Source organism: Oncorhynchus mykiss, chromosome 3 (assembly GCF_013265735.2).
Source record: "Oncorhynchus mykiss isolate Arlee chromosome 3, USDA_OmykA_1.1, whole genome shotgun sequence".
Taxonomy (NCBI): domain Eukaryota; kingdom Metazoa; phylum Chordata; class Actinopteri; order Salmoniformes; family Salmonidae; genus Oncorhynchus; species Oncorhynchus mykiss.
In genome coordinates, this window is record NC_048567.1 from 72,021,415 (window position 1) to 72,045,599 (window position 24,185).

The window sequence follows — 24,185 nt, forward strand, 5'->3', positions numbered from 1 at the left end:
GACAGACAGACAGACAGACAGACAGACAGACAGACAGACAGACCGACCGACCGACCGACCGACCGACCGACAGACCGACCGACCGACAGACAGACCGACAGACAGACAGTCTCACAACACAGACAGACAGACAGACACACAACACAGACCGACAGACAGACAGACAGTCTCACAACACAGACAGACAGACAGACAGACAGACTCACACTAAGGGACTGTTTGAAGCTGTAGGAGGGGGCTTTCTCATAGCCTTCCCCGTTCTCCTCCCGTCTCTTACAGAAGAGCAGGGCTTTCTCGTGCAGGAACAGGTGTCTCTGCATAGGCTTGAAGCGGGCCATGTCCTTGACCTTGGCGTGACCTTTCTTGTGTTCCGTCCACACGCTGAATGACCCCTGCATCAGCAGCCGGCCCAGGTCACCCAGGTGACCCTATCAGAAGAGGGGTCACAGGTCAGGAGAAAGTTAATGTGCCATCATAAGCTATGGTGCTGCTGACTCATGTAATATTGACATATCTGATATAATGTGATGTTGACGCCATGAAAGGAATATGTTTCATTCAATATGCAGTACATTTCATAACAATATGCAATACATTTCATACAATATGCAGTACATTTCATACAATATGCAGTACATTTCATACAATATGCAATACATTTCATAACAATATGCAGTACATTTCATACAATATGCAGTACATTTCATAACAATATGCAGTACATTTCATAACAATATGCAGTACATTTCATAACAATATGCAATACATTTCATAACAATATGCAGTACATTTCATACAATATGCAGTACATTTCATACAATATGCAGTACATTTCATAACAATATGCAATACATTTCATACAATATGCAGTACATTTCATACAATATGCAGTACATTTCATAACAATATGCAGTACATTTCATGACAATATGCAGTACATTTCATACAATATCCAGTACATTTCATAACAATATGCAATACATTTCATAACAATATGCAGTACATTTCATAACAATATGCAGTACATTTCATACAATATGCAGTACATTTCATACAATATGCAGTACATTTCATACAATATGCAGTACATTTCATAACAATGTGCAATACATTTCATAACAATATGCAGTACATTTCATACAATATGAAGTACATTTCATACAATATGCAGTACATTTCATAACAATATGCAGTACATTTCATACAATATGCAGTACATTTCATACAATATGCAGTACATTTCATAACAATATGCAGTACATTTCATACAATATGCAGTACATTTCATACAATGTGAAGTTGAGCGATGATAAACTCACATCGTATCCAGTGATAGCAATGAGGTGCATGGAGTCATTGACAGCCTTCAAGATTCCCAGGATAGAGGTGAGCGCCTCCTGCAGGGCCTCTGACCCCTCACAGCCCTTACTGTACTTTAGCAGCTCCTACAATTCAAAGACACACATTGACGTTTTAGGTCGGTAATGGAATGGTGTATAAAGAACAAAGTACAAAGGACATTAATATGGACCTAAATATTTTAATGTTTGAGACAACAAAGCTAGAATCCTTAATTGGGGAAACTACCACGTCCCTTTGGGACATGACAACAACAAAGAAGTTACTGCAAACAACCAACACAGTTTACCCCATCTGACATCATCACGAGCGATAGAACATCAGAATATGTTCTGCAACTCTTTTCCATCTGACATCATCACGAGCGATAGAACATCAGAATATGTTCTGCAACTCTTTTCCATCTGACATCATCACGAGCGATAGAACATCAGAATATGTACTGCAACTCTTCTTTCATCTGACATCATCACGAGCGATAGAACATCAGAATATGTTCTGCAACTCTTTTCCATCTGACATCATCACGAGCGATAGAACATCAGAATATGTACTGCAACTCTTCTTTCATCTGACATCATCACGAGCGATAGAACATCAGAATATGTACTGCAACTCTTCTTTCATCTGACATCATCACGAGCGATAGAACATCAGAATATGTACTGCAACTCTTCTTTCATCTGACATCATCACGAGCGATAGAACATCAGAATATGTACTGCAACTCTTCTTTCATCTGACATCATCACGAGCGATAGAACATCAGAATATGTACTGCAACTCTTCTTTCATCTGACATCATCACGAGCGATAGAACATCAGAATATGTACTGCAACTCTTCTTTCATCTGACATCATCACGAGCGATAGAACATCAGAATATGTACTGCAACTCTTTTCCCCATCTGACATCATCACGCTGGCGATAGAACATCAGAATATGTACTGCAACTCTTTTCCCCATCTGACATCATCACGCTGGCGATAGAACATCAGAATATGTACTGCAACTCTTTTCCCCATCTGACATCATCACGCTGGCGATAGAACATCAGAATATGTACTGCAACTCGTTTCCCTCCACGATGCTGGATGCTTCTTTCATCAACAAAACAAAAATAAGAACACAGATGCCTGGGAGAACAGTGATGCTGTGTCCCCTTTAGGGATTTCAGCTTTAAGGCATGAGTAAGAGAAGGAGAGAGGATGGAGCTGGGCTGATGGGGTTTGGACTATAGGGGATGAGGGGCAGAGGGGTGAGTCAGTGGTGCTGTGTCCCCTTTAGGGATTTCAGCTTTAAGGCATGAGTAAGAGAAGGAGAGAGGATGGAGCTGGGCTGATGGGGTATGGACTATAGGGGATGAGGGGCAGAGGGGTGAGTCAGTGGTGCTGTGTCCCCTTTAGGGATTTCAGCTTTAAGGCATGAGGAAGTGAAGGAGAGAGGATGGAGCTGGGCTGATGGGGTTTGGACTATAGGGGATGAGGGGCAGAGGGGAGAGTCAGTGGTGCTGTGTTCCCTTTAGGGATTTCAGCTTTAAGGCATGAGGAAGTAAAGGAGAGAGGATGGAGCTGGACTGATGAGGTATGGACTATAGGGGATGAGGGGCAGAGGGGTGAGTCAGTGGTGCTGTGTTCCCTTTAGGGATTTCAGCTTTAAGGCATGAGAAAGAGAGGATGGAGCTGGGCTGATGGGGTATGGACTATAGGGGATGAGGGGCAGAGGGGTGAGGCAGTGGTGCTGTCCCCCCTTTAGGGATTTCAGCTTTAAGGCATGAGGAAGTGAAGGAGAGAGGATGGAGCTGGGCTGATGGGGTATGGACTATAGGGGATGAGGGGCAGAGGGGTGAGTCAGTGGTGCTGTGTTCCCTTTAGGGATTTCAGCTTTAAGGCATGAGAAAGAGAGGATGGAGCTGGGCTGATGGGGTATGGACTATAGGGGATGAGGGGCAGAGGGGAGAGTCAGTGGTGCTGTGTCCCCTTTAGGGATTTCAGCTTTAAGGCATGAGTAAGAGAAGGAGAGAGGATGGAGCTGGACTGATGGGGTTTGGCATATAGGGGATGAGGGGCAGAGGGGTGAGGCAGTGGTGCTGTGTCCCCTTTAGGGATTTCAGCTTTAAGGCATGAGGAAGTGAAGGAGAGAGGATGGAGCTGGGCTGATGGGGTATGGACTATAGGGGATGAGGGGCAGAGGGGTGAGTCAGTGGTGCTGTGTCCCCTTTAGGGATTTCAGCTTTAAGGCATGAGGAAGTGAAGGAGAGAGGATGGAGCTGGACTGATGGGGTTTGGCATATAGGGGATGAGGGGCAGAGGGGTGAGGCAGTGGTGCTGCGTCTCCTTTAGGGATTTCAGCTTTAAGGCATGAGGAAGTGAAGGAGAGAGGATGGAGCTGGGCTGATGGGGTTTGGACTATAGGGGATGAGGGGCAGAGGGGTGAGGCAGTGGTGCTGTCCCCCCTTTAGGGATTTCAGCTTTAAGGCATGAGGAAGTGAAGGAGAGAGGATGGAGCTGGGCTGATGGGGTTTGGACTATAGGGGATGAGGGGCAGAGGGGTGAGGCAGTGGTGCTGTGTCCCCTAATGCATATTAGATCTTTATAGATGATATACCTTCAACAGGAGCTGGTATTTGGTGATCCTCTGGACCGGTTTCAGGAGATAGGAATCCAAGCCCAGTTTATGTTCCAGCTTCTTCTGACATTCCTGGTGCAGACCAGAACAGAGAGAAAAGATTAGTAGGAAATAATAACCACTCAGGCCTGAAGCTTTTTGGGGTCTGTGTGTACCTCAGGGGAGGTGTATATGGTGTGTACCTCAGGGGAGGTGTATATATGGTGTGTACCTTAGGGGAGGTGTGTACGTATGGTGTGTACCTCAGGGGAGGTGTATATGGTGTGTACCTCAGGGGAGGTGTATATATGGTGTGTACCTCAGGGGAGGTGTATATATGGTGTGTACCTCAGGGGAGGTGTATATATGGTGTGTACCTCAGGGGAGGTGTGTATATGGTGTGTACCTCAGGGGAGGTGTATATATGGTGTGTACCTCAGGGGAGGTGTATATATGGTGTGTACCTCAGGGGAGGTGTATATATGGTGTGTACCTCAGGGGAGGTGTATATATGGTGTGTACCTTAGGGGAGGTGTGTATGTATGGTGTGTACCTCAGGGGAGGTGTATATATGGTGTGTACCTCAGGGGAGGTGTATATATGGTGTGTACCTTAGGGGAGGTGTGTATGTATGGTGTGTACCTCAGGGGAGAGGATATGGTGTGTACCTCAGGGGAGGTGTGTATATGGTGTGTACCTCAGGGGAGGTGTATATATGGTGTGTACCTCAGGGGAGGTGTATATATGGTGTGTACCTTAGGGGAGGTGTGTATGTATGGTGTGTACCTCAGGGGAGAGGATATGGTGTGTACCTCAGGGGAGGTGTGTAAAAGGTGTGTACCTGGAAGAAGGTGCAGTCGGAGCACTGTCTCCACAAGCTCTCAGAGCGAGGTTTATTCTGACAATACTTCTCATAGATCTGCAGGTCTGTCATCTGAGAGAGAGCGAGAGAGAGAGAGAGAAAATAAAGAAAAGAGAGGAATACCCCTGCTTAACAATCAGACTAGTGATTTAGACACAACATATCCCAGTTCAATCTCCAATCCCTCACCCTCAGCAGAAAACAACGACCCACAAGTTCCGGGCAGCCTTGGTACTCTTCTAACTCCCTCAGAAAGGTCCTGGAAGATGACAAGAAACAGAGAGATGATCAGTCAGTTAGTACAATGACAGTAGTTCTATCACTGTGTAAGCACCATTATTAACCACTAGGGGGGGGGGGGGCGCTCGTTTACCTCTTGTGGAAGGTGTAGATCTCTGGCATGTTGCCAAACAGCACATCTTTCTTGTTCTGCAGAGGAGCGGGCATGAGGCTGGCCATGGCTGGATTGTCCATCTCTGAGGCATAGCCCTGAAATACACAGAGAAAGATTATTTAAGATGACCTAGAGACAGATCTCAGGTCAGTTTTGTGAACCAGCGCCTCCAATGATTGAGGTCATGATTTGGAGAGGGTAAGCTGAACACTTAGATGCTTAGACAGATGCACACAGCTGAAGAGGAATGACAGGGTTCATATGGTACAGGGGAGAAGGATAGAGGGTTCATAGGGTCCAGGGGAGAGGGATTGAGGGTTCATATGGTCCAGGGGAGAGGGATTGAGGGTTCATATGGTCCAGAGGAGAGGGATTGAGAGTTCATATGGTCCAGGGGAGAGGGATTGAGGGTTCATATGGTCCAGGGGAGAGGGCTCATATGGTCGAGGGGAGAGGGTTCATATGGTCCAGGGGAGAGGGCTCATATGGTCCAGGGGAGAGGGATTGAGGATTCATAGGGTCCAGGGGAGAGGGTTCATAGGGTCCAGGGGATAGGGCTCATATGGCCCAGAAGAGAGGGATAGAGGGTTCACAGAGTCCAGGGGAGAGGGTTCATAGTGTCCAGGGGATAGGGCTCATATGGCCCAGGGGAAAGGGATTGAGGGTTCATATGGTCCAGGGGAGAGGGTTCATATGGTCCAGGGTAGAGGGATTGAGGGTTCATAGGGCCCAGAGGAGAGGGATTGAGGGTTCATACGGTCCAGGGGAGAGGGATTGAGGGTTCATATGGTTCAGGGGAGAGGGATTGAGGGTTCATACGGTCCAGGGGAGAGGGATTGAGGGTTCATATGGTTCAGGGGAGAGGGATTGAGGGTTTATATGGTCCAGGGGAGAGGGATTGAAGGTTCATATGGTCCAGGGGAGAGGGATTGAGGGTTCATATGGTCCAGGGGAGAGGGATTGAGGGTTCATATAGTCCAGGGGAGAGGGATTGAGGGTTCATATGGTCCAGGGGAGATGGCTCATATGGCCCAGGTGAGAGAGATTGAGGGTTCATAGGGCACAGAGGAGAGGGATTGAGGGTTCATAGGGCCCAGAGGAGAGGGATTGAGGGTTCATAGGGCCCAGAGGAGAGGGATTGAGGGCTCATATAGTCCATGGGAGAGGGATTGAGGGTTCATATGGTCCAGGGGAGAGGGATTGAGGGTTCATATGGTCCAGGGGAGATGGCTCATATGGCCCAGGGGAGAGGGATTGAGGGTTCATATGGTCCAGGGGAGAGGGATTGAGGGTTCATATGGTCCAGGGTAGAGGGATTGAGGATTCATAGGGCCCAGAGGAGAGGGATTGAGGATTCATAGGGCCCAGAGGAGAGGGATTGAGGGTTCATAGGGCCCAGAGGAGAGGGATTGAGGGCTCATATGGTCCAGGGGAGAGGGATTGAGGGTTCATATGGTCCAGGGGAGAGGGCTCATATGGCCCAGGGGGGAGGGATTGAGGGTTCATAGGGCCCAGAGGAGAGGGATTGAGGGTTCATATGGTCCAGGGGAGAGGGATTGAGGGCTCATATGGTCCAGGGGAGAGGGATTGAGGGTTCATAGGGTCCAGAGGAGAGGGATTGAGGGTTCATATGGTTCAGGGGAGAGGGATTGAGGATTCACATGGTTCAGGGGAGAGGGATACACACCTGTAGGACACAGTGCAGTTCCTCCACGTACCCCCTTTCTGTCTCCAGTAGCTCATTCATTACATGTCTACAGAGTGACATAGCAGACAGAGTATAGACAGGTCAGGCATGATTTAGACAGGTTTAGGGTTGCAATATTCTGGTAATTTTCTCCAAATTCCTAGGTTTTCCAGGAATCCCAGTTGGAAGATTCCCGGGATTGAGAGGGAATAAACAGGAAATCCGGAATCCTCCCACTGTGTTTTTGGAAAAACTGGGAATTCTGGGAAAGTTACCGGAATTTTGCCTCCCTAAACGGGTCAGACATGATTATATTATAATTTATAGACTGGTCAGACATAATTATATTCTAATAATATAGACTGGTCAGACATAATTATATTATAATAATATAGACTGGTCAGACATAATTATATTATAATAATATAGACTGGTCAGACATAATTATATTATAATAATATAGACTGGTCAGACATAATTATATTATAATAATATAGACTGGTCAGACATAATTATATTATAATAATATAGACTGGTCAGACATAATTATATTATAATAATATAGACTGGTCAGACATAATTATATTCTAATAATATAGACTGGTCAGACATAATTATATTATAATAATATAGACTGGTCAGACATAATTATATTATAATTTATAGACTGGTCAGACATAATTATATTCTAATAATATAGACTGGTCAGACATAATTATATTATAATAATATAGACTGGTCAGACATAATTATATTATAATTTATAGACTGGTCAGACATAATTATATTATAATAATATAGACTGGTCAGACATAATTATATTATAATAATATAGACTGGTCAGACATAATTATATTATAATAATATAGACTGGTCAGACATAATTATATTCTAATAATATAGACTGGTCAGACATAATTATATTATAATAATATAGACGGTCAGACATAATTATATTATAATTTATAGACTGGTCAGACATAATTATATTATAATAATATAGACTGGTCAGACATAATTATATTATAATAATATAGACTGGTCAGACATAATTATATTATAATAATATAGACTGGTCAGACATAATTATATTATAATAATATAGACTGGTCAGACATAATTATATTCTAATAACATAGACTGGTCAGACATAATTATATTATAATAATATAGACTGGTCAGACATAATTATATTATAATTTATAGACTGGTCAGACATAATTATATTATAATAATATAGACTGGTCAGACATAATTATATTATAATAATATAGACTGGTCAGACATAATTATATTATAATAATATAGACTGGTCAGACATAATTATATTATAATAATATAGACTGGTCAGACATATTTATATTATAATTTATAGACTGGTCAGACATAATTATATTATAATAATATAGACTGGTCAGACATAATTATATTCTAATAATATAGACTGGTCAGACATAATTATATTATAATAATATAGACGGGTCAGATGCTATAGCTTACACACAGGCCATACATGATACAGACACCAGATGACTAGGGAGCCTTTATCATTCTTATTTCTATGGGGTGAAACACAACACAGAGAAAACAACACAATACAGAGAAACATCAAAGACTCAATACAGACAGATGGTCAGACATAACGAAGACACTAGCCATCATACATCAACACAGCTGACAGAACACAGACAGAACTTACTTTCTGAGGATGGCCAGGTTCTCGTCCTCCTCTGACAGTGAGGTACTTCTGCTGCTCTGTAGCTGGCCCTCCACCTGAGAACACAGGATAGGATGAGGATCTACTGAAATGACTGGAGCTAGTGTCTCATTTAACATATATACTACTGGTATGACAATACTACCCCACAGTAAAAGACTGACCAAAGTAAGAGGAACCTCTACTTACTGTTCCACTGCTGACCCCATTCACAGAGTCTCCCTCTGAGCAACTCTTCTCCAGCACTCTCTTTGCTATGGCGCAGAGGAAGAGAGAGGTGCGGACATGAGGTGGGAAATTGACACTATACACGTATCTAAATATACATTGACTGTTCCAGTTAAAAGAGCATTAACTCTATGTCGGGACTGTTGTTGTGAGGACAGAGTGCTGGTGGTATGTAAGGACTGGTGGTACGTAAGGACTGGTGGTACGTTAGGACTGGTGGTACGTTAGGACTGGTGGTATGTAAGGACTGGTGGTATGTAAGGACTGGTGGTATGTAAGGACTGGTGGTATGTAAGGACTGGTGGTATATTAGGACTGGTGGTATGTTAGGACTGGTGGTATATTAGGACTGGTGGTATGTAAGGACTGGTGGTATGTTAGGACTGGTGGTATGTTAGGACTGGTGGTATATTAGGACTGGTGGTATATTAGGACTGGTGGTATGTTAGGACTGGTGGTATGTTAGGACTGGTGGTATGTAAGGACTGGTGGTATGTAAGGACTGGTGGTATGTAAGGACTGGTGGTATATTAGGACTGGTGGTATGTTAGAACTGGTGGTATATTAGGACTGGTGGTATGTAAGGACTGGTGGTATGTTAGGACTGGTGGTATATTAGGACTGGTGGTATATTAGGACTGGTGGTATGTTAGGACTGGTGGTATGTTAGGACTGGTGGTATGTAAGGACTGGTGGTACGTAAGGACTGGTGGTATGTAAGGACTGGTGGTATGTAAGGACTGGTGGTATGTAAGGACTGGTGGTATGTAAGGACTGGTGGTATATTAAGACTGGTGGTATGTTAGAACTGGTGGTATGTTAGGACTGGTGGTATGTAAGGACTGGTGGTATGTTAGGACTGGTGGTATATTAGGACTGGTGGTATATTAGGACTGGTGGTATGTTAGGACTGGTGGTATGTTAGGACTGGTGGTATATTAGGACTGGTGGTATGTAAGGACTGGTGGTATATTAGGACTGGTGGTATGTAAGGACTGGTGGTATGTAAGAACTGGTGGTATGTAAGGAATGGTGGTATGTAAGGACTGGTGGTATATTAGGACTGGTGGTATGTAAGGACTGGTGGTATGTAAGGACTGGTGGTATGTAAGGACTGGTGGTATATTAGGACTAGTGGTATGTTAGGACTGGTGGTATGTAAGGACTGGTGGTATGTAAGGACTGGTGGTATATTAGGACTGGTGGTATATTAGGACTGGTGGTATATTAGGACTGGTGGTATGTTAGGACTGGTGGTATGTTAGGACTGGTGGTATGTAAGGAGTGATGGTATATAAGGACATGTGATATGTCGGGGCTCACCTGGCGAGGAGAGTGGGGACTTGATGAAGGCTTCAGGCCTTGGGGCCACAGGCTGGACTGGCCTGGTCTGTTTGGCTGCCAGCTTCTTCAGACTGACCATCCTCTTCTCAAACATCTCCTGCACGGATACCTGTTTCTGAAAGACTTTCTCTATTTGGTCCTGAGGGAGGAGGAAATTAAAGGGGATATTAGAGGAGGTTAGGAAAGGGGATATGAGAGGAGGAGAGGAGAGGAAAGGGGATATGAGAGGAGGAGAGGAGAGGAGAGGAAAGGGGATATGAGAGGAGAGGAAAGGGGGAGATGAGAGGAGAGGAAAGGGTGAGATGAGAGGAGGAGAGGAGAGGAAAGGGGATATGAGAGGAGAGGAAAGGGTGAGATGAGAGGAGAGGAAAGGGTGAGTTGAGAGGAGGAGAGGAGAGGAAAGGGGATATGAGAGGAGAGGAAAGGGTGAGATGAGAGGAGAGGAGAGGAGAGGAAAGGAAAGGGGATATGAGAGGAGAGGAGAGGAAAGGGGATATGAGAGGAGAGGAAAGGGTGAGATGAGAGGAGAGGAAAGGGTGAGATGAGAGGAGGAGAGGAGAGGAAAGGGGATATGAGAGGAGAGGAAAGGGTGAGATGAGAGGAGGAGAGGAGAGGAGAGGAGAGGAAAGGGGGAGATGAGAGGAGAGGAAAGGGTGAGATGAGAGGAGAGGAAAGGGGGAGATGAGAGGAGGAGAGGAAAGGGGGAGATGAGAGGAGGAGAGGAGAAGAGAGGAAAGGGGATATGAGAGGAGGAGAGGAGATGAGAGGAAAGGGGATATGAGAGGAGGAGAGGAGAGAAGAGGAAAGGTGATATGAGAGGAGAGGAGAGGAGAGGAAAGGGGATATGAGAGGAGAGGAAAGGGTAAGATTAGAGGAGGAGAGGAGAGGAAAGGGGGAGAGGAGAGGAGAGGAAAGAGGGGAGATGAGAGGAGAGGAAAGGGGATATGAGAGGAGAGGAAAGGGGATATGAGAGGAGAGGAAAGGGGATATGAGAGGAGAGGAAAGGGGATATGAGAGGAGAGGAAAGGGGGAGATGAGAGGAGGAGAGGAGAGGAAAGGGGATATGAGAGGAGGAGAGGAGAGGAGAGGAAAGAAGATATGAGAGGAGAGGAAAGGGGGAGATGAGAGGAGAGGAAAGGGTGAGATGAGAGGAGGAGAGGAGAGGAAAGGGGATATGAGAGGAGAGGAAAGGGTGAGATGAGAGGAGGAGAGGAGAGGAAATTAAGGGGATATGAGAGGAGAGGAGAGGAAAGGGGATATGAGAGGAGAGGAAAGGGTGAGATGAGAGGAGAGGAAAGGGGGAGATGAGAGGAGGAGAGGAAATGGGATATGAGAGGAGAGGAAAGGGTGAGATGAGAGGAGGAGAGGAGAGGAGAGGAAAGGGTGAGATGAGAGGAGGAGAGGAGAGGAGAGGAAAGTAAAGGGGATATGAGAGGAGAGGAGAGGAAAGGGGGAGATGAGAGGAGAGGAAAGGGTGAGATGAGAGGAGAGGAAAGGGGGAGATGAGAGGAGGAGAGGAGAAGAGAGGAAAGGGGATATGAGAGGAGGAGAGGAGATGAGAGGAAAGGGGATATGAGAGGAGGAGAGGAGAGAAGAGGAAAGGTGATATGAGAGGAGGAGAGGAGAGGAGAGGAAAGGGGATATGATTAGGAGGAGAGGAGAGAAGAGGAAAGGTGATATGAGAGGAGGAGAGGAGAGGAGAGGAAAGGGGGAGATGAGAGGAGAGGAAAGAGGGGATATGAGAGGAGAGGAAAGGGGGAGATGAGAGGAGGAGAGGAGAGGAAAGGGGATATGAGAGGAGAGGAAAGGGGGAGATGAGAGGAGGAGAGAAGAGGAAAGGAGAGAGTAGTGCAGAGGACCAAGGAGCAACATTACTGTAGGACACACACAGGTGTTGACAGCTGTTTCTTTTCTTTTCTTTGCGTTGACTTATGGACGTTATGATGACAGATTTTAGTGATATCCAGACATGGATTCATGTCAGAGAGCTGGATCCCCTTACCCTGAAGTCCTGGTTGAGCACTGTCTTGTAATCACTGTAGATGGAGCTAGGATCAGTTAGTTTGTTCTGTCCCGCCGTATCTAGGTAACGCTCCATCTCCTGCAGCGCTGACTCCGCCCCTTCATGTGACTGACACTTGTCCACGGGCTGGGAGGCCAGCAGGTAGAGGCCATCACCACACCACTTAGCAGCCTGAGAGAGAAAGAGAAAGAGAGAGAGAGAGAGAGAGAGAGAGAGAGAGAGAGAGAGAGAGAGAGAGAGAGAGAGAGAGTCTTTATAAGTGACTTTATATGTGTGTGTGTGTGTGTGTGTGTGTGTGTGTGTGTGTGTGTGTGTGTGTGTGTATGTATGTATATATAGAGGTTTATATATATATATATATATATATATATATATACAGTACATATGTGTACAGTACCAGTCAAAAGTTTGGACACACCTACTCATTCAAGGGTTTTTCTTTATTTTTGTATTTTCTACGTTGTAGAATAATAGTGAAGACATGAAAACTGTGAAATAATCTATGGAATCATGTAGTAAACCAAAAAGTTTTAAACAAATCAAAATATATGTTATATTTGAGATACTTCAAAGTAGCCACCCTTTGCCTTGAAGACAGCTCTGCACACCCTTGGCATTCTCTCAACCATCTTCACCTGGAATGCTTTTCCAACAGTCTTGAAGGAGTTCCCACATATGCTGAGCACTTGTTGACTGCTTTCTCTTCACTCTGCGGTCCAACTCATCCCAAACCATCTCAATTGGGTTGAGGTTGGGTGATTGTGGAGGCCAGGTCATCTGATGCAGCACTCCATTACTCTCCTTGGTCAAATACCCCCTACACAGCCTGGAGGTGTGTTTTTGGTCATTCTCCTGTTGAAAAACAAATTATAGTCCAACTAAGCGCAAACCAGATGGGATGGTGTATCGCTGCAGAAGGCTGTGGTAGCCATGCTGGTTAAGTGTGCCTTGAACTCTAAATAAATCACCAGCAAAGCATCCCCACACCATCAAACCTCCTCCTCCATGCTTCACGGTTGGAACCACACATGTGGAGATCATACGTTCACCTACTCTGCGTTTCACAAAGACACACCAAAAATCTCAAATTTGGACATATCAGACCAAAGGGCATATTTCCAACAGTCTAATGTCCATTGCTTGTGTGTTTGGCCCAAGCAAGTCTCTTCTTATTATTGGTGTCCTTTAGTCAGTCCCTACAGGATTCCGTGATTCTGTCATCGCATAATTCCATTTCAAAATCAACCAATCAGCACATATTATGCGAGAGCTCGCAATTTTGACCAATCCCCACACTTTTAGCGCATAAAAGGGTCCAATCAAAAGCGGGTTCGTAATTTTGACCAATTACTGCACTGTTACCATGGAAAATGGCCCAATCCAACAAAGTTTTTCCCCCTGGCCAGTCAGCGTATTCACGTGCGAAGATGATGGGTGATTGTTGATGGCTGATAGGCAGTACAATGAACAGAAATCAATCTCATTTGCCAACAAAAATAACAGCTAACGAGCGCACAAAAAAAAAATCTAAATGTTTTTGTAAACTGGAGAAATTCAACAGTCAACAGTCACTTTGAATCAGCAAAGCATATGAGAATGTCAGAACAGTTCCCACAGCAGCGGCAGACCACTGTGACTGAAGTGGTAGCATGGAAGACTGTGGTAAGCTCTGAAAGAATCAAGGTGAGTGTCGTTTTACTCAAACTTTAACTCCGCTAACCTTGGCTTAGTAGGGTGGTCGGCTCTCTGCTCTCCCCAGTCTAACCTTGGCTTTAGTAGAGTGGTCGCCACTCTGCTCTCCCCAGTCTAACCTTGGCTTTAGTAGGGTGGTCGGCACTCTGCTCTCCCCAGTCTAACCTTGGCTTTAGTAGAGTGGTCGGCACTCTGCTCTCCCCAGTCTAACCTTGGCTTTAGTAGAGTGGTCGCCACTCTGCTCTCCCCAGTCTAACCTTGGCTTTAGTAGGGTGGTCGGCACTCTGCTCTCTCCAGTCTAACCTTGGCTTTAGTAGGGTGGTCGGCACTCTGCTCTCCCCAGTCTAACCTTGGCTTTAGTAGGGTGGTCGGCTCTCTGCTCTCCCCAGTCTAACCTTGGCTTTAGTAGGGTGGTCGGTGCTCTGCTCTCCCCAGTCTAACCTTGGCTTTAGTAGGGTGGTCGGCGCTCTGCTCTCCCCAGTCTAACCTTGGCTTTAGTAGGGTGGTCGGCGCTCTGCTCTCTCCAGTCTAACCTTGGCTTTAGTAGGGTGGTCGGCACTCTGCTCTCTCCAGTCTAACCTTGGCTTTAGTAGGGTGGTCGGCGCTCTGCTCTCCCCAGTCTAACCTTGGCTTTAGTAGGGTGGTCAGCACTCTGTTCTCCCCAGTCTAACCTTGGCTTTAGTAGGGTGGTCGGCGCTCTGCTCTCCCCAGTCTAACCTTGGCTTTAGTAGGGTGGTCGGCACTCTGCTCTCCCCAGTCTAACCTTGGCTTTAGTAGGGTGGTCGGCACTCTGCTCTCCCCAGTCTAACCTTGGCTTTAGTAGGGTGGTCGGCTCTCTGCTTTCCCCAGTCTGTCTATGGAGAGTACTGCTCAAAGCACTGAGTGTAATTTGTCAGCTTTGCCGTTATAAACTCTCTGTAAAACTTAATATGGATCACAAAAGCTAATACAGATCTTTCTGGAAAAAAAAATGCCTATTTTGTCCTTACGACCCCTTCAGAAAAAATCTCATATTCTGTCCTTACGACCCCTTCAGAAAAAAATCACATATTCTGTCCTTACGACCCCTTCAGAAAAAATCACATATTCTGACCTTACGACCCCTTCAGAAAAAATCACATATTCTAACCTTACGACCCCTTCAGAAAAAATCACAATCTAAAGTATTTTGAAGTCAACTTATTAGAAAGATTATTACTACTTTATTATTTATTTATTTATTTATTTATCTGTATATGAAATTAACGTGAAAAAAACATCGCAAAATGTATCCCAGAATTTCAGAAAAGCTGCCGCAAAATCAAGCAGTTTTGGCCTCAGAAATCACACCAAAAATTGCGAAAACCTGGAGGGACTGTTTAGTAGTGGCTTCTTTGCAGCAATTCGACCATGAAGGCCTGATTCACGCAGTCTCCTCTGAACAGTTGATGTGGAGATGTGTGTTACTTGAACTCTGTGAAGCATTTATTTGGGCTGCAATTTCTGAGGCTGGTACCTTTAATGAACTTATCCTCTGCAGCAGCATGAAGCACATTGAGGGAATGTCAAGAGTGTGCAAAACTGTCATCAAGGCAAAGGGTGGTTACATTGAAGAATCTCAATCGTAACATATATTTAGATTTGATAAAAACACTTTTTTGGTTGCTACATGATTCCATAAGTGTTATTTCATAGTTTTGATGTCTTCACTATTATTCTACAATGTAGAAAATGAGTAGGTGTGTCTAAACTTTTGACTGGTACTATATATGTGTGTGTGTGTGTGTGTACATACAGTCTGTGTGTGTATATACAATATATGTGTGTACAGTTGAAGTCGGAAGTTAACATACACTTAGGGTGGAGTCAGTAAAACTCGTTTTTCAACCACTCCACACATTTCTTGTTAACAAACTATAGTTTTGGCATGTCAGTTAGGACATCTACTTTGTGCATGAGACAAGTCATTTTTCCAACAATTGTTTACAGACAGATTATTTCACTTATAATTCACGGTATCACAATTCCAGTGGGTCACCATCCCAACCATGAAGCACGGGGGAGGCAGCATCATGTTGTGTGTGTGCTTTGCTGCAGGATGGACTGGTGCACTTTACAAAATAGAGGACATCATGAGGAGGAAAGTGATGTGGATATATTGAAGCAACATCTCAAGACATCATGTCAGGAAGTTAAAGCTTGGTCGCAAATGGGTCTTCCAAATGGACAATGACCGCAAGCATACTTCCAAAGTTGTGGCAAAATAGCTTAAGAACAACAAAGTCAAGGTACTGGAGCAGCCATCACAAAGCCCTGACCTCAATCCTACAGAAAATGTGTGGGCAGAACTGAAAAGTGTGTGCGAGCAAGGAGGCCTACAAACCTGACTCAGTTACACCAGCTTTGTCAGGAGGAATGGGCCAAAATTCACCCAACTTATTTTGGGACGTTTGTGGAAGGCTACCCAAAACGTTTGACCCAAGTTAAACAATTTAAAGTCAATGCTTCCAAATACTATTTGAGTGTACGTAAACTTCTGACCCACTGGGAATGTGATGAATGAAATAAAAGCTGAAATAAATCATTCTCCCTACTATTATTCTGACATTTCACATTCTTAAAATGAAGTGGTGATCCTAACTGAGACAGGGAATTTTTACTAGGATTTGGCGTGTGTGTGTGTAAACTTCCGACTTCAACTTTACACTACTGTTCAAAAGTTACTTAGAAATTCTCATTTTTGAAAGAAAAGCATTTTTTTAAAATCCATTAAAATAATATCAAAATCAGAAATACAGTGTAGACATTCTTAATGTTGTAAATGACTTTTGTAGCTGGAAATGGCACATTTTCTATGAATATCTACATAGGCGTACAGAGGTCCATTATCAGCAACCATCACTCCTGTGTTCCAATGGCACGCTGTGTTAGCTAATCTAAGTTTATAATTTTAAAAGGCTAATTGATCATTAGAAAACCCTTTTGTAATTATGTTAGTACAGCTGACAACTATTGTGCTGATTAAAGAACCAGTCAAACTGGCCTTGTTAAGACTAGTTGAGTATCTGGAGCATCAGCATTTGTGGGTTTGATTACAGTCTCAAAATGGCCAGAAACAAAGAACTTTGTTCTGAAACTCGTCAGTCTATTCTTGTTCTGAGAAATTAAGGCTATTCCATGCGTGAAATTGCCAATCCTCCACCAAATTTCACAGTGGGTGTGAGACCTGGAGAGGCCTACAAGCCACAGTGTCTCGCACCCACTGTGACATTCGGAGGAGGATCAGTGATGATCTGGGGGTGCTTCAGCAAGGCTGGAATCAGGCAGATTTGTCTTTGTGAAGGACACATGAATCAAGCAACATACAAGGTTGTCCTGGAAGAAAACCTTCTTCCTTCTTCTCTGACAATGTTCCCCAACTCTGAGGATTTGTTTTTCCAGCAGGACAATGCTCCATGCTACACAGCCAGGTCAATCAAGATATGGATGGAGGACCACCAGATCAAGACCCTGTCATGGCCAGCCCAATGTCCTGACCTGAACCCCGTTGGAAACCTCTGGAATGTGATCAAGAGGAAGACGGATGGTCACAAGCCATCAAATAAAGCCAAGCTGCTTGAACTTTTGCGCCAGGAGTGGCATAAAGTCAGCCAACATCAATGTGAAAGACTGATGGAGAACATGCCAAGAAGCATGAAAGCTGTGATTGAAAATCAGGGTTATTCCAACAAATATTGATTTCTGAACTCTTCCTAAGTTAAAACATTAGTATTGTGTTGTTTAAAAATGAATATGAACGTATTGTCTTTGCATTATTCGAGGTCTGACAACACTGCATCTTTCTTGTTATTTTGACCAGTTTTCTGCAAATAAATGCTCTAAATGACAAAAATTTCATTTAGAATTTAGAAGAAATGTTGTCAGTAGTTTATAGAATAAAATAAAAAAAATATTTTTACCCAAACACATACCTAGAAATAGTACAACCAGAGAAACTGATCATTTTGCAGTGGTCTCTTCATTCTTTCCGGACTGTATATATACAGTATATATATATATATATATATAATGTATGTATGTGTGTGTGTATATACCTGTATATAGTATATCTGTGTATATACAGTACGTGTGTGTGTGTGTCTGTCCCTCTCACCCTCTCCAGATTGTGGTGTAGTTCCATAGCTCTGAGTAGGTGATCTTTCCTTGCTCTCAGGGTGGAACTAAGTTCCTTGCTCACGGCTCGGAGCTCGCTGCATTTGGGCTGGATGGAGTCCTCAGCGTAGTGAGAGCTCTGGATCAACTCGTCACCCTCACGGGCCAAAGCCTGGGCTTCGTCCAATACCTCCTACAGAGAGAGAGAGAGAGTGTGTGAGAGGGAGGGAGGGAGGGAGGGGGGAGGAGAGGGAGAGAGAGAGAAAGGGGGAGAGTGTGAGAGAAAGAAAGAGAGTGTGTGCGTGAGAGAGAGAGAGAGAGAGAGAGAGAGAGAGAGAGATAGTGAGTGAGAGAGAGAGAGAGCGAGAGAGAGAGAGAGAACAGGGAGATGATATGTGCTGTAGATAATATGTGTATCAGTGTGTGTGTTTACTTACTAAGACTCTCGCCTCGTGGCTGTTCAGGTCGCAGAAGATGTGATCAGCATGGGCAGGGTTAATTCCCACCTCTGAGAAAGCTGTCAATCTCTCTGCCACCTGGTCCAGCAGACATCTCATCTGGAAGAGCAGCACAACAGAACACACACAGAGGCAATGACTTTTGGTAGGACATACACAAAGATCCAGATGTACATGCATCAACACAGGTGGCTGTGTCACTGTCCCACAGATGTACCGAGATCAGCTGTGTCACTATGTTGCTCTGTGGTGTATTGCTTTCAGATACTGTAGCTAGTCTATGTTACCCAAGGTGTACAGACGTCAGGTGTGTGTGTGTGTGTGTTGTTCCACTCACCTCTCTGAAGTTGTGTTCAAAGTGGCGGAGCTGCAGACATTGCTCCAGCTTGGCCTGGTGTGTCCCCCAGAACTCATCACACGCCCGCTCGGTCTCATCCAACTGGGACAACAGTCTGATAGAGGAGAGGAGAGAGGGATAGAGGATAGGGAATGACAGAGATGGGGAGGAAAAGATGGGGAGGGTTAAAGAGAGAGAGAGACAGAGACGGGGAGGGCCAGAGAAAGAGACAGGGCCAGAGAAAGAGACAGGGCCAGAGAAAGAGACAGGGCCAGAGAAAGAGACAGGGCCAGAGAAAGAGAGAAAAGTAAAGAAGAGAATAAATAAGACATGTGGACAATCTCTGCTGTGTCTGTGTGCGTTCTGTCCCTCTGTGTGCGTTCTGTCCCTCTGTGTGCGTTCTGTCCCTCTGTGTGCGTTCTGTCCCTCTGTGTGCGTGCGTTCTGTCCCTCTGTGTGCGTGCGTTCTGTCCCTCTGTGTGCGTGCTTTCTGTCCCTCTGTGTGCGTGCGTTCTGTCCCTCTGTGTTCGTGCGTTCGGTCCCTCTGTGTTCGTGCGTTCGGTCCCTCTGTGTTTGTGCGTTCTGTCCCTCTGTGTGTGCTCTGTCTCTCTGTGTGCGTTCTGTCCCTCTGTGTACGTTCTGTCCCTTTGTGTGCGTTCTGTCCCTTTGTGTGCGTTCTGTCCCTCTGTGTGCGTTCTGTCGCTCTGTGTGCGTTCTGTCCCCCTGTGTGCGTTCTGTTGCTCTGTGTGCGTTCTCAATCAATCAATCAAATTTATTTTATATAGCCCTTCGTACATCAGCTGATATCTCAAAGTGCTGTACAGAAACCCAGCCTAAAACCCCAAACAGCAAGCAATGCAGGTGAAGAAGCACGGTGGCTAGGAAAAACTCCCTAGAAAGGCCAAAACCTAGGAAGAAACCTAGAGAGGAACCAGGCTATGTGGGGTGGCCAGTCCTCTTCTGGCTGTGCCGGGTGGAGATTATAACAAAACATGGTCAAGATGTTCAAATGTTCATAAATGACCAGCATGGTCGAATAATAATAAGGCAGAATAGTTGAAACTGGAGCAGCAGCACAGTCAGGTGGACTGGGGACAGCAAGGAGTCATCATGTCAGGTATTCCTGGGGCATGGTCCTAGGGCTCAGGTCCTCCGAGAGAGAGAAAGAAAGAGAGAATTAGAGAGAGCATATGTGGGATGGCCAGTCCTCTTCTGGCTGTGCCGGGTGGAGATTATAACAGAACATGGCCAAGATGTTCAAATGTTCATAAATGATCAGCATGGTTGAATAATAATAAGGCAGAACAGTTGAAACTGGAGCAGCAGCACAGCCAGGTGGACTGGGGACAGCAAGGAGTCATCATGTCAGGTAGTCCTGGGGCATGGTCCTAGGGCTCAGGTCCTCCGAGAGAGAGAAAGAGAGAAGGAGAGAATTAGAGAACGCACACTTAGATTCACACAGGACACCGAATAGGACAGGAGAAGTACTCCAGATATAACAAACTGACCCTAGCCCCCCGACACATAAACTACTGCAGCATAAATACTGGAGGCTGAGACAGGAGGGGTCAGGAGACACTGTGGCCCACTCCGAGGACACCCCCGGACAGGGCCAAACAGGAAGGATATAACCCCACCCACTTTGCCAAAGCACAGCCCCCACACCACTAGAGGGATATCTTCAACCACCAACTTACCATCCTGAGACAAGGCTGAGTATAGCCCACAAAGACCTCCGCCACGGCACAACTTAAGGGGGGGGGGGGGGGGGGGGTGCCAACCCAGACAGGATGACCACATCAGTGACTCAACCCACTCAGGTGACGCACCTCCTCCAGGGACGGCATGAGAGAGCCCCAGTAAAGCCAGTGACTCAGCCCCTGTAATAGGGTTAGAGGCAGAGAATCCCAGTGGAAAGAGGGGAACCGGCCAGGCAGAGACAGCAAGGGTGGTTCGTTGCTCCAGAGCCTTTCCGTTCACCCTCCCACTCCTGGGCCAGACTACACTCAATCATATGACCCACTGAAGAGATGAGTCTTCAGTAGAGACTTAAAGGTTGAGACCGAGTTTGCGTCTCTGACATGGGTAGGCAGACCGTTCCATAAAAATGGAGCTCTATAGGAGAAAGCCCTGCCTCCAGCTGTTTGCTTAAAAATTCTAGGGACAATTAGGAGGCCTGCGTCTTGTGACCGTAGCGTACGTGTAGGTATGTACGGCAGGACCAAATCAGAGAGATAGATAGGAGCAAGCCCATGTAATGCTTTGTAGGTTAGCAGTAAAACCTTGAAATCAGCCCTTGCTTTGACAGGAAGCCAGTGTAGAGAGGCTAGCACTGGAGTAATATGATCAAATTTTTTGGTTCTAGTCAGGATTCTAGCAGCCGTATTTAGCACTAACTGAAGTTTATTTAGTGCTTTATCCGGGTAGCCAGAAAGTAGAGCATTGCAGTAGTCTAACCTGGAAGTGACAAAAGCATGGATTAATTTTTCTGCATCATTTTTGGACAGAAAGTTCCTGATTTTTGCAATGTTACGTAGATGGAAAAAAGCTGTCCTTGAAATGGTCTTGATATGTTCTTCAAAAGAGAGATCAGGGTCCAGAGTAACGCCGAGGTCCTTCACAGTTTTATTTGAGACGACTGTACAACCATTAAGATTAATTGTCAGATTCAACAGAAGATCTCTTTGTTTCTTGGGACCTAGAACAAGCATCTCTGTTTTGTCCGAGTTTAAAAGTAGAAAGTTTGCAGCCATCCACTTCCTTATGTCTGAAACACATTCTTCTAGCAAGGGCAATTTTGGGGCTTCACCATGTTTAATTGAAATGTACAGCTGTGTGTCATCTGCATAGCAGTGAAAGTTAACATTATGTTTTCGAATAACATCCCCAAGAGGTAAAATATATAGTGAAAACAATAGTGGTCCTAAAACGGAACCTTGAGGAACACCGAAATTTACAGTTGATTTGTCAGAGGACAGACCATTCACAGAGACAAACTGATATCTTTCCGACAGATAAGATCTAAACCAGGCCAGAACTTGTCCGTGTAGACCAATTTGGGTTTCCAATCTCTCCAAAAGAATGTGGTGATCGATGGTATCAAAAGCAGCACTAAGGTCTAGGAGCACGAGGACAGATGCAGAGCCTCGGTCCGATGCCATTAAAATGTCATTTACCACCTTCACAAGTGCCGTCTCAGTGCTATGATGGGGTCTAAAACCAGACTGAAGCATTTCGTATACATTGTTTGTCTTCAGGAAGGCAGTGAGTTGTTGCGCAACAGCCTTTTCTAAAATTTTTGAGAGGAATGGAAGATTCGATATAGGCCGATAGTTTTTTATATTTTCTGGGTCAAGGTTTGGCTTTTTCAAGAGAGGCTTTATTACTGCCACTTTTAGTGAGTTTGGTACACATCCGGTGGATAGAGAGCCGTTTATTATGTTCAACATAGTAGGGCCAAGCACAGGAAGCAGCTCTTTCAGTAGTTTAGTTGGAATAGGGTCCAGTATGCAGCTTGAAGGTTTAGAGGCCATGATTATTTTCATCATTGTGTCAAGAGATATAGTACTAAAACACTTGAGTGTCTCTCTTGATCCTAGGTCCTGGCAGAGTTGTGCAGACTCAGGACAACTGAGCTTTGAAGGAATACGCAGATTTAAGGAAGAGTCCGTAATTTGCTTTCTAATAATCATAATCTTTTCCTCAAAGAAGTTCATGAATTTAATACTGCTAAAGTGAAAGTCATCCTCTCTTGGGGAATGCTGCTTTTTAGTTAGCTTTGCGACAGTATCAAAAAGGAATTTCGGATTGTTCTTATTTTCCTCAATTAAGTTAGAAAAATAGGATGATCGAGCAGCAGTAAGGGCTCTTCGGTACTGCACAGTACTGTCTTTCCAAGCTAGTCGGAAGACTTCCAGTTTGGTGTGGCGCCATTTCCGTTCCAATTTTCTGGAAGCTTGCTTCAGAGCTCGGGTATTTTCTGTGTACCAGGGAGCTAGTTTCTTATGAGAAATGTTTTTAGTTTTTAGGGGTGCAACTGCATCTAGGGTATTGCGCAAGGTTAAGTTGAGTTCCTCAGTTAGGTGGTTAACTGATTTTTGTCCTCTGGCGTCCTTGGGTAGGCAGAAGGAGTCTGGAAGGACATCAAGGAATCTTTGTGTTGTCTGTGAATTTATAGCACGACTTTTGATGATCCTTGGTTGGGGTCTGAGCAGATTATTTGTTGCAATTGCAAACGTAATAAAATGGTGGTCCGATTGTCCAGGATTATGAGGAAAAACATTAAGATCCACAACATTTATTCCATGGGACAAAACTAGGTCCAGCGTATGACTGTGACAGTGAGTGGGTCCAGAGACATGTTGGACAAAACCCACTGAGTCGATGATGGCTCCGAAAGCCTTTTGGAGTGGGTCTGTGGACTTTTCCATGTGAATATTAAAGTCACCAAAGATTAGAATATTATCCGCTATGACTACAAGGTCCGATAGGAATTCAGGGAACTCAGTGAGGAACGCTGTATATGGCCCAGGAGGCCTGTAAACAGTAGCTATAAAAAGTGATTGAGTAGGCTGCATAGATTTCATGACTAGAAGCTCAAAAGACGAAAACGTCATTTTTTTTTTTGTAAATTGAAATTTGCTATCGTAAATGTTAGCAACACCTCCGCCTTTGCGGGATGCACGGGGGATATGGTCACTAGTGTAGCCAGGAGGTGAGGCCTCATTTAACACAGTAAATTCATCAGGCTTAAGCCATGTTTCAGTCAGGCCAATCACATCAAGATTATGATCAGTGATTAGTTCATTGACTATAATTGCCTTTGAAGTAAGGGATCTAACATTAAGTAGCCCTATTTTGAGATGTGAGGTATCATGATCTCTTTCAATAATGACAGGAATGGAGGTGGTCTTTATCCTAGTGAGATTGCTAAGGCGAACACCGCCATGTTTAGTTTTGCCCAACCTAGGTCGAGGCACAGACACGGTCTCAATGGTGATAGCTGAGCTGACTACACTGACTGTGCTAGTGGCAGACTCCACTATGCTGGCAGGCTGGCTAACAGCCTGCTGCCTGGCCTGCACCCTATTTCATTGTGGAGCTAGAGGAGTTAGAGCCCTGTCTATGTTGGTAGATAAAATGAGAGCACCCCTCCAGCTAGGATGGAGTCCGTCACTCCTCAGCAGGTCAGGCTTGGTCCTGTTTGTGGGCGAGTCCCAGAAAGAGGGCCAATTATCTACAAATTCTATCTTTTGGGAGGGGCAGAAAACAGTTTTCAACCAGCGATTGAGTTGTGAGACTCTGCTGTAGAGCTCATCACTCCCCCTAACTGGGAGGGGGCCAGAG

General features: G+C 45.0%; 1 protein-coding gene across 6 annotated transcripts in view; it reads right to left on the bottom strand.

The window, feature by feature from the left end:
- The window catches only part of LOC110520523 (guanine nucleotide exchange factor DBS), a 103,819-nt gene that overhangs the window by 10,720 nt on the left and 68,914 nt on the right, over positions 1 to 24,185 (bottom strand). For all 6 annotated transcript variants that reach the window (XM_036975085.1, XM_036975084.1, XM_036975080.1 and 3 more), the window contains exons 9-22: positions 18,841 to 18,955; positions 18,483 to 18,602; positions 18,047 to 18,238; positions 12,202 to 12,393; positions 10,179 to 10,338; positions 8,817 to 8,881; positions 8,610 to 8,683; positions 6,911 to 6,977; positions 5,203 to 5,318; positions 5,019 to 5,088; positions 4,809 to 4,901; positions 3,968 to 4,060; positions 1,320 to 1,445; positions 207 to 428 (exon numbers count right to left, since the gene is read on the bottom strand). In XM_036975085.1, the coding sequence (XP_036830980.1) occupies positions 207 to 428; positions 1,320 to 1,445; positions 3,968 to 4,060; positions 4,809 to 4,901; positions 5,019 to 5,088; positions 5,203 to 5,318; positions 6,911 to 6,977; positions 8,610 to 8,683; positions 8,817 to 8,881; positions 10,179 to 10,338; positions 12,202 to 12,393; positions 18,047 to 18,238; positions 18,483 to 18,602; positions 18,841 to 18,955 (1,705 nt within the window). The remainder of the gene's footprint in view (positions 1 to 206; positions 429 to 1,319; positions 1,446 to 3,967; positions 4,061 to 4,808; positions 4,902 to 5,018; positions 5,089 to 5,202; positions 5,319 to 6,910; positions 6,978 to 8,609; positions 8,684 to 8,816; positions 8,882 to 10,178; positions 10,339 to 12,201; positions 12,394 to 18,046; positions 18,239 to 18,482; positions 18,603 to 18,840; positions 18,956 to 24,185) is intronic.